The 18,015-nt window shown below is 47.6% G+C and overlaps 1 protein-coding gene across 2 annotated transcripts; it reads left to right on the top strand.

Moving 5' to 3' along the window:
• The first annotated feature begins 941 nt into the window (after positions 1–941).
• C6H10orf143 (chromosome 6 C10orf143 homolog) lies at positions 942–9,501 on the top strand. 2 transcript variants are annotated; one of them, XM_030453651.1, is made up of 4 exons: positions 942–1,021; positions 4,564–4,695; positions 4,831–4,896; positions 9,035–9,501. In XM_030453651.1, exons 1-4 carry the CDS (start codon positions 947–949, stop codon positions 9,251–9,253), a joined length of 492 nt encoding a protein of 163 aa, XP_030309511.1. In that variant the 5' UTR covers positions 942–946; the 3' UTR covers positions 9,254–9,501. The 2 variants fall into 2 exon arrangements, with proteins under 2 accessions (XP_030309511.1, XP_030309512.1); XM_030453652.1 differs by lacking the exon at positions 9,035–9,501 and adding an exon at positions 5,914–7,631.
• Positions 9,502–18,015: the final 8,514 nt, after the last annotated feature.

The following is an 18,015-nucleotide window of genomic DNA, read 5'->3' as shown; positions in this document are numbered from 1 at the left end:
GAATTCTCATTCCTTGGCTTTCCTAATGCACACAGTGCTGGGCACGAGGCAGTTCCTAGCTCTAATTTCCACGTAGCTAATGAGCTTTGCTGGGACTCGAGGGGAGTTTGGTTCTTTGGGAGAGATCTAAATGCAAAATAAGCTGAAATCCTTGGTGGCAGCAGCCCTGCTCACGCTGTTACCTAAACAGCTGAACTGTTGCTGACACACACTGAACAGATAAAACTGGGTTAGATGGTGGTTTTTCTGATCTTTCCTTCAGGTGGCACACAGGCAAAGCCTTTTTACTCCTCCCTAAGAAGTATCTTTGTTTATTTTTATTTTTTTCCATCTGCTGTCTCAAGTTTAACACTCTCCACTCGTTCCAGCCTCACTGTACCTCCATCCAGGTTGTGTTCTTCCATGTTTTGGCACTCCAGGAGCCTGCAGGCAGAGAAATGAGACTCTAAATCACATGAAGTCACATACATGAGCACAAAAAAAAAATTAAAAAAAAAATCAAAGAAAAAGCCAAACAACAACAACAACAAAAAAACCCTCAAATTGGGCTAATATTTTCCTGTTGCCTTTAAACAAGAAATCCAAAGGGAAAACCGAAGCCTGCCTTGCACTCAGCACCATTCCTGCCCAGGACGAGCCGGGGGGTTACCGGGCATTCGAATATTCCTTGGAATTCTTGCTTTTAATTCTGTCATTAGCAGCTCAGGGAACACTCAGGACGCTCGTACAGAGCCAGCTCGTACACTGACGGTGCTGACTCAACACCCCCGGCTCTGTCCGCCCCGCAGGACCCCCCACCCCTCTTGCCGGATCCCCGGCCCGGTGCCACCCTCCATCTCCCGGGGGCCTCCTGTCCCGGCCCCGCCCCGCACCCCCTCCCGCAGCAGCCGCGGGGCTGTCCCCGGCAGAACCCGCCCGTGGCCGCGGGTGATCCCGCCCGCTCGCCATGGCCGCGCTGCCGCTGCCCGCCCGGGGGAGGCGGGGAGCGCTGAGTGCGCCGTGGCCGGGGGAACCGGAGCGGGTGAGTTCCTGCGTGCGAGGAGGAGGAGGAGGAGGCGGGAGATACCGCTGGGAGGGGGGTGCGGGACTTCCCTCCGCCTGCCCGGGCCACCGCTGGGCCGAGGCGGGTACGGGAGGAGGCCCTGGGCCCCGGGGCTGGGCGGGAGGAGGCTGCGGGGCGGCCCTCAGGGACACCGGGGCTGGGAGGGATCCGTGAGGCCGTGGGACACCGGGCTGAGGGAGCTGCGGGGTGTGGGGGGGCAACGCGGGCTGCACCGGGGGCTGTGAAGGCTCCCGGGGGCTGTACCGGGGGTCCCGGGGGCTGTGAAGACTCTGGGGGCTTTACCGGGGGTTCCGGGGGATCCGGAGGCTGCACGGGGGCTGTGAAGGCTCCCGGGGCTGTACCGGGGGCTGTGAAGGCTTCGAGGGCTGTACCGGGGGATCCGGAGGCTGTACGGGGACTGTGAAAGCTCCGGGGGCTGTACGGGGGTCTGTGAAGGCTCCGGGGGCTGTCCCGGGGGCTGTACCGGGTGTCCCGGAGCCGCCCTGCGGTCGCTGCTCCCGGGCCGTGGTGCGGGCGGTGCCCCCTGGCGGCATCGCGGCGGCGGTACCGGGAGCGGCCCCGCAAAGAGCGGGAGCGGAGCCGGGACCAGGGCCGGGCCGAGGTGTCGGTGTCCCTTGGCTTCCCCCAGCACCGGTACCGTTGTTGGGTCAGCGCCATGGAGCCTTTGCCCCGGCACCGGGAGCCTGCGGGCACCATCTCCGGTTTAGAGAGGAATTCCTCTAAAAACCCTTTTTGTTTTGTTTCTTGCTTTCCCTTCCCGCTGTCCTCCTCTGTGCCCCTGTTCTTGCTGCGGGAGGTGCCTCACAGGACGGTGTGGTTTAGCAGCTCCAGGTCGTGCTTCTGCTGTGGTTTCCCATTTCAGCCCAGCTTGTGTCTGTTTCTCCAGCCAGACTCATTCCAACACGGTGTGTCTCATCCACCACCTTGGAAGCTTCTTTCTTCTTAATAAGTGCCAAGGTGTTCATCTGTCAGAAGTTAATTAGAGTTCCCAGAAAAACTTACCGCCTTGTTCACACTCCCCTCCATCATTACTCAGATCACCCCTGTTCACATGTCTTGAGAAAAAACTTGTGTAGTTAGGGACAAAACTTATTTATCAGATAAAAGGATTCTTCTTTTTGCAGAGTGAACTTTCTTGATGGTGACTGGCAGGGTTACACAGGAAAGAAAGAATTTCTCCTTCTTTTGAGGTTAGAGAGGCAAGTAATAGCTTTCTTCTTTGTGACTTGAAGTTTGCCCAGTGACAAAAGCATCAATCAGCCAGCTGCCCAGAGGTGGGACAGAATTTTTCTGGGTTTTAAGGCATTGCCAGTACGAGGGCTTGAAGTCCTTGTGAATGCTGCATCAGCCTTTGCAGAGATGTTCCCACTGGATCAGCTGCTCAGGGAACAGCTCTGAGCTCCAGCTGAAGCAAGCAGGGCCAGGCTGATCCCTGGATTTGGGGAGGCAGCTATTTTGGATCTTAATCACCCTTTTATTGGTGCTGCTGTCATGCAGTGCCTTGTGCTCGTGGCTGTTGTGACTGGGGAAGGTTCCCTCCAGGTTCTTCTGTTCTCCCTCAGCTCCTGCTGTGTCTGAGCATCTGCACGAGGCTGTCACTGCCCTTTCCAGAAGGGATCCAGTGGAGGTGAACTAGAGCTGGGCTGGATGGAGACCTTGTTTTTTTTTTATACCTGCAGGACAGCTGGTAATGAAACAACCCAGAGGCTACCCTGGCTTTTAAAAATGTGGTAAATGCAATGAGCATGTTAAATTTATGGGAGATCTTTCAAATCTCACTGCTAAATTAAAAAGGCAAATGGTTAAAAATATTTTCCATTGCACACGAGTTATTTTGATGCATCTGGTTTTTGCACCAGTTTGCTTTCACTGTTCATGAAAAGCAGCAGCTGTGAGGCCTTTATCCTTTCATCATCAGTGCAAATGCATGTGTTTTTCCAGGACTTTCCAGCTGGAAAAGAGAGGCTCTCTGCATCCTGCTTGAGGTCTGTGCTGTGCACACACACAGGACTGATGCATTGGTGTGGTTACCTAAGAGGGAGAGTTCCAGAGAGTGGAAGCTCCCTGGAGCCAGGCTCTGCTGGAAACTTCCACAGATTGCCTGGACATGGGAACAGGGTTTGTCAGCCCAGTGCCCTGTCTGCTGAATTCCTGGCACTGGTGCTTAGCATCTTAAACACCACCACCCCCAAAAAAACAACCAAAACAGAAAACCTTGAATTTATTCTAATAAGCCAGATTTCTTCTGATGTGTGGCAGTAAGTTGTTTTTTCCCTTTTCTCCTTCATCTCCCACATCTTGCCAGTTACAGTGCTGTGCCACCACGTCCTTTGAATGAAGGACGAGTTCTGCAAAGAGCATGTTTTCCCAGTGGAAGGAGGCCTATCTTTAGGGGAACTTCTCAGACTTTTTGTTTTTGTATTATTCACTTTCTTAGTACAATACATATTTCACTTTTTGATTTACTCCCCATCCAAATATCCTCTGTTTCTCAACAGTGTTCTCATTTCAACTGTTTTCCACTGAGGTTCCTGCTGTATTGATCCGTTTTGGTTTTGCATAAGATATTCAAATTTTAAATTTAGTCTCTGTGCTTCAATAGCCTGTTAGTTCTGTGGCAATGCATCTTCTGCCTGTGAAATCCTTGTGAAGGAGATGGAATATTGTTATTCCTTAAACAAAGTTTGTTCAGAAAGGCAGCAGAAAAAAATTTCAAAGCACGTGCATCTATTTGGAATTCAGAACCAGACCCTGAGACAGTTCTGAGATGTCCCATTATTCTGTTGGTTTGCTGTTACAATTTCAAGCATCCCCTGGGATGCAGGCAGAGCTCCCACTGCATGGGACAGCACAAGGATATTCTTCTTAAGGTTCCCAGTCAGGGTTGTCCACAGGTTTGCATCTTAACCTCAGCAGCTCCTTACCTGGGGTCTCTGGGTACCACTCTTAGGTCAGGTGGCTGAGCATGGTGAGCAGAGCATCCCTGCTGAAGTCAGCCCTCCCTCCAGAGGTGCAGTGCCTGTGGTTCCCACCACATCCCAGTGGCCTTCAGCATTCCAGAGCAGCTCCAAGAGCAGGAAGCAAAAAGGTGGCAGTACTTGGAGAGAGATAAAAAAGTCTTCACAAAATAAGTCTTCATAGCTGTCTGACTTGGCTTCAGGGTCTTCCTTCCCTTTCCTTGCTGTAATTAGTCATGTCACACAGCTTCCCCTGATCTGCTCCTTTGATAAACTGAATTACCCACTAATGGAGGGTGAAGTCTGCTCCTTCTCCCAGGGGCATTTTATCCCCCAGGCACAGACACTGCAGAATCCCCTGCTCATCCTGCATGAGATGCAGTGCTCAGTACAGAATTCTGGTGTTCTGGCCCAGTGCCTGGCAGCCCATTGCTAACTTGCTGGTCTTCCAAATGCATGCAAGATCCCTGCATCAGTCATAAACACTAAAACCCTGAAATCTTTCATTCAGAGGCATGTGACCATTCCTTTTGGCTCTTTCAGAAGCGAGCATGCAAGCCACTGGAAACCATTCCAAATGATGCTGGTGTTCACCTCACTGACTGTGCCATGGAGCTGGATTCTAAGCAGAAAATCCCCCCTGACTGGGCTACAAAGACAAAGCAGAATTCACTGGTATGCTTATGCTGTTAACAACATCTGTTTTTTGGAAGATGACATTTAAAATATATTTCACAATAAAATCACAATTGCTCCCCCCACCTTTTTTTTTTTTTTTTTTTGATGGCTTTGTATGGTTTTGTTCATTAGATTTTTGAAAACCATGGAAGCAGAGGCACTGCCCAGCCTTGCCCAAGATGTATTGCTGGGGAATCTGTAAGTATATTAACTTTCTTTCTGTGACATAAAAGATAGAGTTGTTCCTAAGTATTAGACCCATAAAACATAAAGTTAATAAAACCTGCAATTACATTCCTCAGGAATAAAGCATGTAAATAAAAGAAGGCAGATTGATTTAGCATTGCTGAGGCATGCCAGCAGAGCACAAACTAATCTGTTTCCAGCAGCAGTTGGAAAACAGAGACTGCAAACACATTTTTCAAATTCACTCTAAAAAGCAGAGTTTAGGAAGTGACTGAAACAAACAGTAACATACAACTTCCTCTGCCCCATTTTTATATCTTCCTTGATTTACTGGATCATAATAAAACATACAGAAATCCCATTCTATCTTCTGTTTTTTCCTCTAATTGAAAACTTCCTTTCCAAAGAGTAGACATGGGCTAAAAATACAGCAGTGTGGAGATGCCAGAGCTGTTCTACAGACCCAGCAGCCATCAGAGCCCTGCACAAGCATCTTGACTTCTCTGAAGAACTGCAAGGATTTGGGCAGCTGAAGGGTGCTGGCTCTGAGCTGATTCAGCCAGGTTCCTCTGGCTGTCCCAAGCACACTGTTTAAAACCTGTAATTTTGTTTGTTTCTTTGGAGAAGTTCTGGTCACAGCTGTAATTTGGCACTGGGTAGTGTGCCACAATACTGCAGGAGGAGCACTAGAATCTCCCACCAGGAGATGACAGGGACCTTTACCAGTGGCTGTGGCCAAAACCCTTCAGAGATAATTGCTGGTGACAGTGAAAGAGGTTATGGCATGTGGGCTTTCATGCAAACTGTCTGACCAAAGCTTAGGAAGTCTCTTAAGTGTATGGGAGCTGCTCTTGACTTCTCTTTGCTCTTCTCTTTTATCCTTCAGGAAAAAAGAGAACACTGATGATGCAGTTGGTGGAACAATCAGATTCATTTAAAATAAAGTTTAAAAACACACTGAGAAAAAGAGCTCTGTTTCTGATGACATAACTTATAGTATCATTAATTTTTATTTTTTTTTCATTTCAGGGACACTTCAATCATATCCTGGGCTGCTAGAAATTGAGAGACAGCAGATCAGCACCACTGCTTTTCTTTTTAAGTTGTAAAGATGCACCTGGGAGCTGGAGATCTGCACCTTCACCCAGGGCACGGGGTGTTCAGCTGCAGCTCTTACCTGTTCAGTGCTCACGTGTGGGTGTCTCTGGCTTCACACTGGAACAAAATGCTTCTGCTCTGAAGGTAGCTCAGTGTCTGTTAAAAAAGAAAAAGGAAACCACAAATGATTTAATGTTTTAGAGTAGTTTGGTTGATCTGGCCTTTGGCCCGTTCTTCACCTGGGACTGGGCCAAAGGTCATGTTGATACAGGAGATTTTCTTGTCTCTCCTGGGCACTTTCTCCTTGCATTCACACTGATGAATGTGAAGTTTTGGCTCAGCCAGATGCAGGCAGAAACAGGAGGAGAGAAATGTCTTCATTTTCAGATGATTACTCAGCTTTGCAGCTGTGGAGGCCAGTGAAAATCTGGTAAAACTTATATTTAAATCTGAAATATTCATCCAGTTCAGGTATCTTACATACTACATTTGTAGTTCATTTATAACAAGCAGAGTTTTTGAATGTGTCAAGTGAGTAAGAGAAAACAGGAATGGATATTAAATAGAAATATATTCACAGAAACAGGAGCACTAGTTGAACCAACCCTCCATAAAGCAAAGATGAATAGCAGTTCAGCTTTGTGGAGTCCTCACAAATTTCAGATACCCTCTGACATTTCCATGACTCTCTTCCCAGTTACTGTGATAGAACCAGTCTGTCTAAAAAGTCTTGAGCTGGTCATCCAACATCATTTTACTTGCTTGTCACAAGTAATTTCATTGCATCCAGATGAGTATTCCAGCAAATGTACAACACGGGGGATGTGTCTGTAGATGATCAAACCAAAAGGGTGCTTTTCATTTAGATAACTCAGATTTCATCATGTGAAGAGTTCACAGATATTTATATTTCTTCTGCTTGCTTAAAGTTAACTGTAGTTTATTCAGGGATGAAATATGGTAATCCCAGGAAAGAACTGGTTTTCTTTACACTCCTTGTAGGTTTTCTGCCATGTTCTTTTAAATTCTTCTCCTTTCAGACTAACCTTCACTTGTTTCTTGTAAAGTCTTCCTGCACATCCATCACAGGACTGGTGATAGTTCCTGGCTGCATTACAGGGGCTGATGAAGTCATCCTGGTGTTCGATTTTAATGTAATTTTCTCATATCAGTCTTCCCATTGTTACTGCACACTGTGCAGGTATTTTATTACACTGTCCACCCTGACTCTCCAGACTGTCCCTGGAGATTGCTGCATCTGTACAGCTGAACAAAACAGGAGAACTTTATCCTTTCTTCCTTAGCAAACATTTGTGCTAAAACCTATCTGTATCCTTCTGGTCCTTCAGAATAAGTGTTTTAATTTTTCCCTCCTTAGCATCCTCACTTTCTGGGACAATCTTCCCTAGTTAGTTCCCTGCAAAAGCAGCAGGCTGGGTCAAAGGGGGAGCACTACTTCAGTCTCCTGCATGCTCTGGTGGCTGATGGCATGTGGACACACTTGGAATGGAGAGACTTGTCACAAATACGGAACCAGGATTTTATGTCAGGGTTTCTTGCAGGCATCCTAAGCCTTGAACATCACAGAAGTTATGAAAATGCCTATAGTTTCTGACTATTACTTTTTTCTTTGCTGTTGTTTGTTGATAGAAGAAAATGTCTTGGCTATCAGGAGAATGTTAAACTTGACTTTTCTCATTTCATTAAGCATTGCTATCTCCAGTTTTTGAGCAGCAGTTCCTGGCCTCAAATTCACATGTGTGTGGATATGCACACCCCATACTGCATTTGTGCTGCATAAGGATGCTCTTCCTAGTATCTGTAAGCAGCAGCACCTCCCTCCTTCCTGTTTTTCCTGAGCTGGCTTGCAATATTAAACCAGAAAAAAGAACCCTGTGGGAGCTGCAGGTCGAGGCAGGAGGCAGCAGGGTAACTGCTCTGTACCTTTGTGTTAGTGTTCCACAGCCTTCCTTGGTGCAGGAGCCTGGGAGCCCTAACAAAAACTTGAACAGATTTTTTTACTCACATTTCTGGGGCTGCTGCAGCTCCTACCTGAAGTGTTTCCAAAGGAACATTTCAGCTGTTCTGTTCAGGGTGTCCCAGAGTGAAACCACAGGCTAAGTGGCTGCTGGTCTTACTGGTTCTGAAGTGTGACCTGGGCTCTCCAGCTGGCTGGGAACACATTCACCTGTTGGGAAACATCACTGTAATCCCCATCTCCACACAGGAGATTCCAGATGTTTCTGGATAAACTTAAACATGAATCTTCCAGCTACAGTGTCATTCCTTACTCCTGATTCCTAGCAGGGCAAGGAATACATCTGTACAGCCAGTATGAAAACAAGCTGTAGTCTAATATTTTAGTATAGTATAGGTTTACAATCGTGGTATTTTTCCTAATAGATGAGCTGTGCTTGGAATCTGCTTCAGGATTTGCCAGTCCAAAGCATAAAGCTGTTGGGATGGATGCTGTCCAGGTTGGGACAGGTGAATATTTCTTTAAAGCAGATTTGTGTCAAATCTGCAGTAGCACCACAAAGTTTATTTTTGTAAGACTTTTCTTCACCTTGTATGAGATTTTGTTTTATTGATAAAAATGATAGACACTTTATATTTCCTAATACTGTGGTTTATACACCAGATAACCCGAGTGATGATTTATGTGTACATAGCAGAACTGTTTCCAGTGCAGGTTAAAATGATATAATCTTGAGATTTTTAGTTTTGTATTTTGTAAATTGTTACTTGCAAAAGCATTAGCATTAAACACCACTTTGGCTACTGCTTGGAACTGGCTGGTGTTGTCATTCCATTAGTGAGTTAACTGCATTCTGCAGACACTGAAGTATGCAGGTAAATAAAAGCTGTTTGCAGTTTGCATCAGTCACTTCCATTTGTGCAGTGCAGCCCTCCCTGCTCCCCCCTCCTGGGCCAGAGGTATCAATGATATGCAGAATCAATACTTCCAAACAAAGTAATTCCTCTACAGGTTTGGTTTAAGAGAGTTAAACATTAATGGTTTTCACCTGATTGTCTCCATCTGCATCTCCAGGTTGTTGGGGGCTTTTTTCCCCTCCTTAAGTTGGATCACCTCTGGTACAGTGGGAAACATCCCATGTCAAGGAGCACCAGGACTCATCTGTTGCTCTCTCTTCCTGAGGTGTTCCTAACCCTTACGAGTGATCAGGAAAACCATTGGGCATCTTGTGTTCTGAAACATGAAGAAAACAATCCCAGGAAGAGCAGGTGGGCATCAGCTGATCTGAACTAACAAATAACCTGTCCTCACCAGCTTTAAAAACTGGATTTGCCATTCCCTGGCAGTGTGGTTGTCAGGTCACAACACCCTGACAGATATCACACCCTCACACCACACCCTGACAGACATCACACCCTGACAGACATCACACCCTGCACATGCTGAGCTTTGTTCTTGGCTGCAAAGGACCCAACAAATTTATTTGTCAGGTCACCACACCCTGATGTCACACCCTGACAGACACCACACCCTGACAGACACTACACCCTGATGTCACACCCTGACAGACACCACACCCTGATGTCACACCCTCATACCACACCCTGACAGACACCACACCCTGATGTCACACCCTCACACCACACCCTGACAGACACCACACCCTGACAGACACCACACCCTGATGTCACACCCTCACACCACACCCTGACAGACACCACACCCTGACAGACACCACACCCTGACAGACACCACACCCTGATGTCACACCCTGACAGACACCACACCCCCTGCAGATGCTGAGCTTTGTCCTTGCCTGCACCTCTGTTTCACTCCAGAGCTTTCCCAAACCCCAACAACTCCTCCCTGGGGTTCAGGCTGTCCCACAGGACACGGTCCCTGCTGGGACTGCTGCACACGTGGTGACTCTTCACAGGCAGCTGTGACATTGGTTTCTGCTGTTTAATGCCAGCTCCTTGCAGAGCAGAGCAGAGGGGTGGGGGTGTTTGTGTACCATCCCACTGCTGTTAAGGAAACAATATCGAAATCACGGCGTGATATTTGCTTGCAACACGGGGTGTCATTCATGAGTTATACATAAATGGCAGCTTTACATATTTAAAAGGAACATGGACTGCTTCATATCTGAAGTATGTTTCCCAGGAGGTAACACCACCATTTGATCTATTTTTGATTAAAATGTAAAAATTAAAAATTAAATCAAATGGTAGTAGAATTCCTCTGGGAAAACATACTTCAGTTATGAAGTATTCCCCATAGTAACCTTGAGAATCTTACAGCTGCATTGTCTCATCTGTAGGTGGTCTTTTTATGTCTCACATAATTAAAATGAATTGCTGTTAGAGAACCCATACTACTGCATACAGATTTATGAACCTTGAGGCACCTCCATTCACAGATAAACAGAGCTGGCTCTGGGCACAGGCTGCACCCAGGCAGCCCCGGGCACCAGGGGGTTTGCTGGGCAGCATCACCAACCCCTGCCTGGAGAGGGAAGGCAAAGAGCACCCCAGAAAGCAAAACCACCCTTCCAGTGAGGGATGATGGCTGAAGAAAGCTTGCTTACCATCCAGCAGTGCTGAGCTGGCTCTTGGTCTGGAACACAGTGGTTAAAACATTCAGAGAGCATTTTGTCTACTAAGGAATGGCTAATATGTCACCAGGAAAAAAAAATAAAATAACACAGAAAGCTTGTGAAATTGGATTTCCCAGGAAAATGTGCCCTACTCAATCTGATGCAGCTTGTTTATACCAGCCTGGCTCAGAATATGGGAATGTATGTTTGATACCATTAGAGAATAGTGAGGATCAGAAAAAATAAGGCCATAGAATTCCTGTTTTCACATACCTGAAGGACAAAAATGTCACTTACCCTTTGGTTTTGATTCTCTTAGTCCTTTTAATCCTGTAACACTGGCCTGTGACCATGCCAGTCTGTGCAGCCTGTAATTAAAATTTCCTTAACGTAAATTTCAGTAATGAAGAAACAGACAGAAGTGAGACACTCAAATTTAACACTTAAATAAAGAAAAAATCCCAACAATGACAATACAAAGTCTGGGAGTTCTGCCTTGCCGTGTAGGAACGCTTTGTAATAAGCAGCAGGAGTGTTTAAATTTCAATGTAACACTTGAAAGAAAACCTCTCTGATCATCAGATTGCTTTAGAGGGGAGGTTTGAATCTATTACCAGACTAAAATCCTCCTGTAATTGCACGGTGAGGGGGTCTGTGAAGTTCTAGGGAGGCTGAGGCTGGGATACAGACCCACAGAATTCCAACTCCCCTCCAGCAGCTGTGTCGCCACCAAGGGATGGCCAGGGATGGCCACAGGGCCACCAGCCCGGGCCAAGCAGGAGGAGGTGATACCTGGGAAAGCTGCTGGGTTAAAGCAGCAGAGACAACCCAGAAAAACAAGGAAAGGGACTGGAGCTTGGGAAGAGAGAGCTCCAAGCAGAGCCATGGGAGCTGTGTTGGGATTTTCCCTCTCCAGGACAATCCAGAGTGGCAGCAGGGTGGGAAAGCAGAGCCCTCTCAGATGGAACTGGAAAAACCAACAAATCACCCAAAACATTAACCAGTTCAGACCCCGATTCTGCACGGTCCCAAGCATGAGATTTGCACCCCCCATGTACTTGGTTAACATCGTTACAAATTAGCCCTTAATTAACACACAGAGGTCAGCACCATCCCTCACCTCTGTCCTAAGCCAGGCTTGCCCAGGCCCCAGGAGAAAATGAGAAATTGAGTGCCACAAGGATATTCCCTGACATTTCACTCCTGCCAGCTTCTCCCCAAGGCAGAGCACAGCTCAGCCCCCCAGATCCCCCTCCTGAGCATCATCCTCCATCCCCACCACCCTCATCCTCACACCTCCAGCCAAAGGAGCCAGGAGCACACCTCAAGTTCTCCAGCAAAGAGTCAAGTCTTGAACTTGTATTTTTTTTTTCTTCCCAGTGCAATCAGGAGCCTTTAAATAAAGTTACCTGGGCTCAGCACCCCTGCTCAGAACATGCCCAGGCAGTGTCAGGGTTTTCAGGACAGGATTCAGCAGCTCCCAAGGGAAAGACTCCACAAAGCTTTGCAAATGTTAACTCCTAAGCAAAAGCCAGGAAGGAGAGGAATTTAGAAGAGTCATTTTAAAATAAGGATTTGTAAGAAAAGGGAAATAGCTGGTTTGAGTGTCTGAGTAAAGAGATGCTCTTTCACTGAAGATTAGGTGATTTAGAATAGTAAATGGTATTTAGAATTTCTGGTCGACTTCTACTTGCCAGGGTTACATCCTTTGGGCAGTTCTGCTGACAACTGCATCAAAGCCATTCCAGTTCTGTTAAAAGCAGAGTCCCCAAATCCTCCTCTTTACAGACTGACACTTTTCCAGATCAGAGGCTGTGACAGTTATTTTTAGAAAAGGGGCTAAAAGTTTTCCTCTCCTTTTTCATGACAAAAATGTTGCTGTGTGTGTTGAAAAAGCAGCGAGGTGATTTGGGTTCAGTGCCAGGCATCATGACAAGGAATTTGGGATTGTTATCACTGCTCTTTGAGCAGAGATGCTGGGGTTACACTCCTGGAATGACTTGGGGGTAAAAGCCAGGGTTTGTTCAGGTAGATCCCTCCCAACCCTGGCTGCCCACAAGACAAACATGATGAAAAAACCTCCTCACTGTTGGGGAGAAAATGAACATGCCTGGGAAGAGGCAATTGGCTTTAAATAAAACTGTGATGGCTGGGATGCTGATTTCAAACCAAGCAAAACAATGAGGGTCTGACAGCAGCCATGCAGGTGCTGCCACAGAGATGGTGCTGGAGGGCAAAGGAATCAATATTTTCCATGGGTTTATGTTGAAAATAATGAACGCCTGGTTTTGGCATCACTCAGTGACTCAGGGGTGCCCTGTGCCTAAGCCTGGAGGGAAAGCCAAACAGGACAAGTCCTGTAGGATGCCAGAGTGAGGAGATCCAAGGAAAGGGCCCCGTGTGGAGCTCTGCCCCAAGGAAAGGGCCCTGCATGGAGCTCTGCCCCAAGGAAAGGGCCCTGCATGGAGCTCTGCCCCAAGGAAAGGGCCCTGCATGGAGCTCAGCTCCAAGGAAAGGGCCCTGCATGGGGCTCAGCACCAAGGAAAGGGCCCTGCATGGAGCTCTGCCCCAAGGAAAGGGCCCTGCATGGGGCTCAGCCCCAAGGAAAGGGCCCTGCATGGAGCTCTGCCCCAAGGAAAGGGCCCTGCATGGGGCTCAGCCCCAAGGAAAGGGCCCTGCATGGGGCTCAGCCCCAAGGAAAGGGCCCTGCATGGGGCTCAGCCCCAAGGAAAGGGCCCTGCATGGGGCTCAGCTCCTGGTGCAATGTGGAGCCACCCAAGGCCAGAGGAGAACTGTCCCCTAGAAGAGCATCTGCAGGTGAAGCCAGCTCTGTGGCTTCCCAGCTTCTGGAGAGCAGATGATTCAACAGCCCAATGAATAAATAATGAAGGAATTGGAGATTTTAAATTGTACTTCCTTATCTGAAAGGACTTGTCTCCTGATTTGTGATTATAAATGCGTTACAAACTTCGGGTCATTTACAAAATAATAGAACGCTTTAAGATCACCCTTAGCTTTATGTAAATGTGATTTTAATATTCTATCTTCATTAATTATCTAATCTTGGGAGCAAATAAACTACTGACACCATTCTGTAGCTATTTTGCCAGCAGGATTTCCTTTGAAGTCGGTGGCAGCTGTAAGAGGAAGTGGATGACAGGGCTGAGCCCCAGCACCACTTCCAGGAGGGGAGGAACTGAAAGAGGAGCTGAAAACCCAGGCTGTGTGTCAGAGCAGAGCTCTGCACTGCCAGAGGTGACATTTCATTCCCACTGATGGGCAGGACCACGGGAGGGCTTTGCTCCCCCCTTCCCCACGGCTTTGCTCTGGGTGTTGGGTGCAGCCCCCCGGGGCTGGGGGGCAGATTCCTGGATGGAGCTGTGGGTATTCCATGGAAATACTCCAGTTCATTTGGGCAGCAGGGTACAGGTACAGCTGTGCTCTGTGGGGAAGGGGTGCTGGGCACATTCTCACCCCCAGCCCAGAGCAGGGGGGTCACAGGGACAGACAGGACCCCTGGGGCTCTGCAGTACCCCCCCTGCCCATGCCTATGGTAATACAGGCAAATCAGCCCTGGAAGTTTTCCACTCAGTTTTGAATCTTACCCAGCCATATGCATATAAATGCTCGTGTTAAAAGGAATTCATTAATAACTCATACTTAGTTTCTTTAGTGCAAAAAAAGAGGGAAATCAGTGCCTCAGCGAGAGAGGAGAGTTCAGCATCACCATCCCCAGCCCGAGCAGCAGCAGCAGGTCTGTGAAACTCCCCTTAGAGCTCATCAGCTGAGACAACAGATTTCAAAGTGTGAATTCTGGCGTTGCACAACCCCAGGGCTGTTCATTACATTACAGAGTTTCCTGGCTGCTCTGTGAAAGGTAGAGATGTACACTACAGGAGTTTGCAGGCTATAATTTTCATTAATAATCTGAGCCATGTCTTTAGATTATTTTGGTAATTACTTCACATAAAAAGACTACTGAGTATGATTAAAAATGTCTTTGTTTTGATTGTCTGCTTTGGTGGTGAGTACCAGATGTCTGAAGTTCTTGACTGTGCTTAACAATATAAATAATGTTCACTGAGGCTTCCAAACGCCTCGCTCTGACCCCTGGAGTATACAACTTAATAGTACAACACTCTAATAAACTAATCTGCAAACTATTCAGAAATTAGACCTTATTTGCATATAAAAAAATACATCAAAAGCGCATTAAGGGCCAAATTCTCTTCTTTTGGATGCAAGACTTGCAAATGCCTGCTGCTTGCCATGGGGGGAGGAGAGCTGGCAGGCCAGGAGGCTCTGCATTACATAAGATATATATATACATATAGATAGATAGATAGATAATACTGTGGGTGTCCAAGCCCTTCTCTGCTCTGCAGCTGGCTGGCACACAGCCATGCAGCTCAGCTCAGCTCCTGTTGGTCCCCATGGCCCCAGGACAGGTGAGCAGAGGGTCCTTCTCCCCACCTCCTGCAAGTTCCCAGGTTCTGCTGAGCCTTTTCTTCTCCTTGCCCCGGTCTGGCTGGAGCAGAGGGAGTGCAGGTGTTGGCTCAGGCTGCTCTCCTCCCCAGGAACAGACACCAGGAGTAACTCATCACTGCCACCACAGGAAGGAGCTCAAGCATCGCTGTGGAGCATCGCTCCTGCTCCCTGGGCTCTCCTCAGCACTACAGCTCTATTTTCTCCACTCTGTTTTAATTCTCCTCCCCAGCACGGACTCTGCAGCCCAAACCCAGAGCAGAGGCTCCTCCGGGAAGCCGTGAGTTCCCCCCCGAGCTGTCCTCTCCCGGCTCCAGACATGGCTCAGGGGTTCAGGTCCCTCTGAGCCCCGTTCCTGCCGGTGCCCAGCGCTGCCCACAGGGACCTGGCTGCTCCCCCAGCCAGCAATGCACACCTTGCAGCTCAGCTACCACAGTTATCCTCACCCTGCACTCCTCCTCTGGAGCTGATAGGAAATAAATGTAGAAAATGTACATTATATGCACCTCAGACAGGTCAGCCCCACTTCAAACTACAGATACCCAGGCTGAGGATTGAAGGCACTGCCACCTGTTAGAGCTGGTGCCCTGCACAGCCCAAGAAAGCAGTGCTCACCTCTGGGTTTTCAAGGAGAGGAAGCCACAAAGATGCAAGAGTTTGTGCCTGAAAGCTTGGGAGGTTTGGGGCTCAGGCATCCAGGACACAGAGACTGGGCAGTCACACTCACCACACAGCATCTCAAACATCCTTACCTAGCACAGGGCAGTGCTTTGGGTCAAAAAATAAATTACAGAGGGGTGGTGGCCACCAGCCTCATTGCCCCAGCTGAGGGCCTGGCAATGTCAACCCCAAAGCAAACTGAATTCACCCTGAATTATGTTGTGTGACATTGCTGTACACCCTCCAAAAGGTGGCTGGGGTAACTGAAGCAATTCTCCTGGCCAGCCTTGCCCTCAGCATCTCCTTGCCCCAGGGATGAGCTGCCCCACCACTGCAGAACACCCACAAAAACCCCAGACCAGCAGAAACCCATGCCAGGGTTTAATGCTGAAGCTGTTTCCATTCCACCTTTACTCATCTCTTTGTGAGAGTTCAGCCACCTCCTACAAGTATCCTGGGCAGCTTGGCACCTTCTGCCAGCATCCTGGCCAGCACTGGGGCCAACTGAGGCTCCCTGCTGCAGCCCCCTCACCTCAGCTCCAAGGCAATCACTGCAGTTCACAACGAGCCTTTTCATCCTTTTTTTTACCCTCCCTTAATGAGGGTTGCTGAGGCCCTGGCTTGCCCAGGGCATCCCTGACTGTCCGTGCTTCCCTTCTGCTGTGCTGCAAGCCAGGAAGCCTCTGGTGCCACCGGTGCTGAGGGAAAGGGTGCAGGGAACCCAAACACGAGACCCTCACATCGTTTTCAAGCCTTTTCAGGTGGATTTTTGAGAACAGAGGCAGTGCCAGGATGGCTGTGTGGTCAGTGACCACAGCAGCCTAACGAGTTGTCTCCAGCCAAGAGAATCATGAAGAGAACCATCAGCACAGGTCTCTGTGCAGGGTGATGTCTACATCAGTTCCTGCAGGTGCAGCCCACACACCCCTGCACTGACCCACCCCTCCCCAAAGGGAATTGAAAAGATCCCTCTCACGTTCATTAATCTCAAGCAGAAATAAGTGGTGGACATGCAAAATCAGCGTGCCCACTTGCCATGTCCCTCATCTCTGGCTCAGGTGTGTGCTGAGCATGTACCTGTTGGAGGACTGAGATCACTGCTGCTTCCTACTGCAACGAAAGAATTAAATACAAAATCTTCTGTAGGAAGCAATTGTGAAGTGTGGAAGTTTCTAGTCAGGCAAATAAATTGGATTTAAGTATATTACAGTCATAATCTTTTTCTGCCTCTCTCCAGACAGCCTTTGTACATGGAGAAATGAGAATGTATTCTCAGACAAATCTTGACCTGAGGGAGAAGGCTGCGGGAATCTGGATTTTCAATAACATAAGACAATAAAGCTCAGACTTCTAACCTGCCGCAATATGGTAAAAGTATAAAGAGCTTAGCAACTAATAAAAGAAAAGGGTCTTCCAACTCATATTTGAAGATCTAGACCCCCAAAAGGACACTTCATAAAGATCATAATGGGTTAGTCAGTATCTAACAGATACCATGTACCTTGTTGACCAATTGTCTGACAGTTGTCTTCTGCAGGCCTGGATATTAATAAGCCTTGTGTTGATTTCCTTGGGGTATTTTGTCTTCGTAATTGTACATCTACTTGTTGTGACACTGCAGCTTGCTATATATTTATTTAATGCCATTCCTATAGCAAAAAAAAACCAAACAACAAACCAACATGTATGCATGCTATTGTTTTCCTTAGATGATATGCATACACTGCAAATTTCATCTCCCTCTAAGGTATAGTGAATCAAAGCTGTTACAGTGTGAGGGAGAGCACACGGTCTTGGGGCAAAGAGGAAATCCAGATGTGTTTTCCCCTTAGGTGTGAATATGTCTTACTCCTTGCCTTACACAGGGAATATAAAGGGATTCAATTATCGCTGCATTTTTATTTCTAATAATAACAAAAACTTGTTCTAGAAGGTATTCCAGTTAAATAATGTTTTGACAGATAATGCCAGTGTAAAGCAGCTGTCACTCACACAGCCAGATCAAGGGGAAACAGATGCATAAGAAAGATCACAGGGAGGCTTATGTAGTGAAAATGAAGCCTGTTAAAAACTCCTCTTGCTAACAAAACAAAGACTCTCTGCAGCTTGATCCTCCTCTCACCATTTTCTGTACAGCTACAGAGTAAAATGCAAATATTTAGAGATTGCATGTTATATATAAAGTGTGGTTTTCCATAGGTTCTCAAACATAGGGATATTTAAAAGTCCTCCAGGTTTTCCCAGCTCTCCAGTCTGGGCCTCACAGCCCTAAACCATCAAGCCAAAGAAAGGTGGGGGGCTCCAAGTCTGTGCT

The sequence above is a fragment of the Calypte anna genome, chromosome 6 (assembly GCF_003957555.1).
Source record: "Calypte anna isolate BGI_N300 chromosome 6, bCalAnn1_v1.p, whole genome shotgun sequence".
Lineage (NCBI taxonomy): Eukaryota > Metazoa > Chordata > Aves > Apodiformes > Trochilidae > Calypte > Calypte anna.
This window is presented reverse-complemented; position numbering and strand designations above follow the sequence as displayed.

Coding starts and splice junctions, on each gene's coding strand:
- C6H10orf143 (XM_030453651.1), top strand. CDS start 947: ATGGCCGCGCTGCCGCTGCCCGCCCGGGGGAGGCGGGGAGCGCTGAGT. Junction 1,022..4,563: donor GGCCGGGGGAACCGGAGCGG/GTGAGTTCCTGC, acceptor TGGCTCTTTCAG/AAGCGAGCATGCAAGCCACT. Junction 4,696..4,830: donor AGACAAAGCAGAATTCACTG/GTATGCTTATGC, acceptor TTTGTTCATTAG/ATTTTTGAAAACCATGGAAG.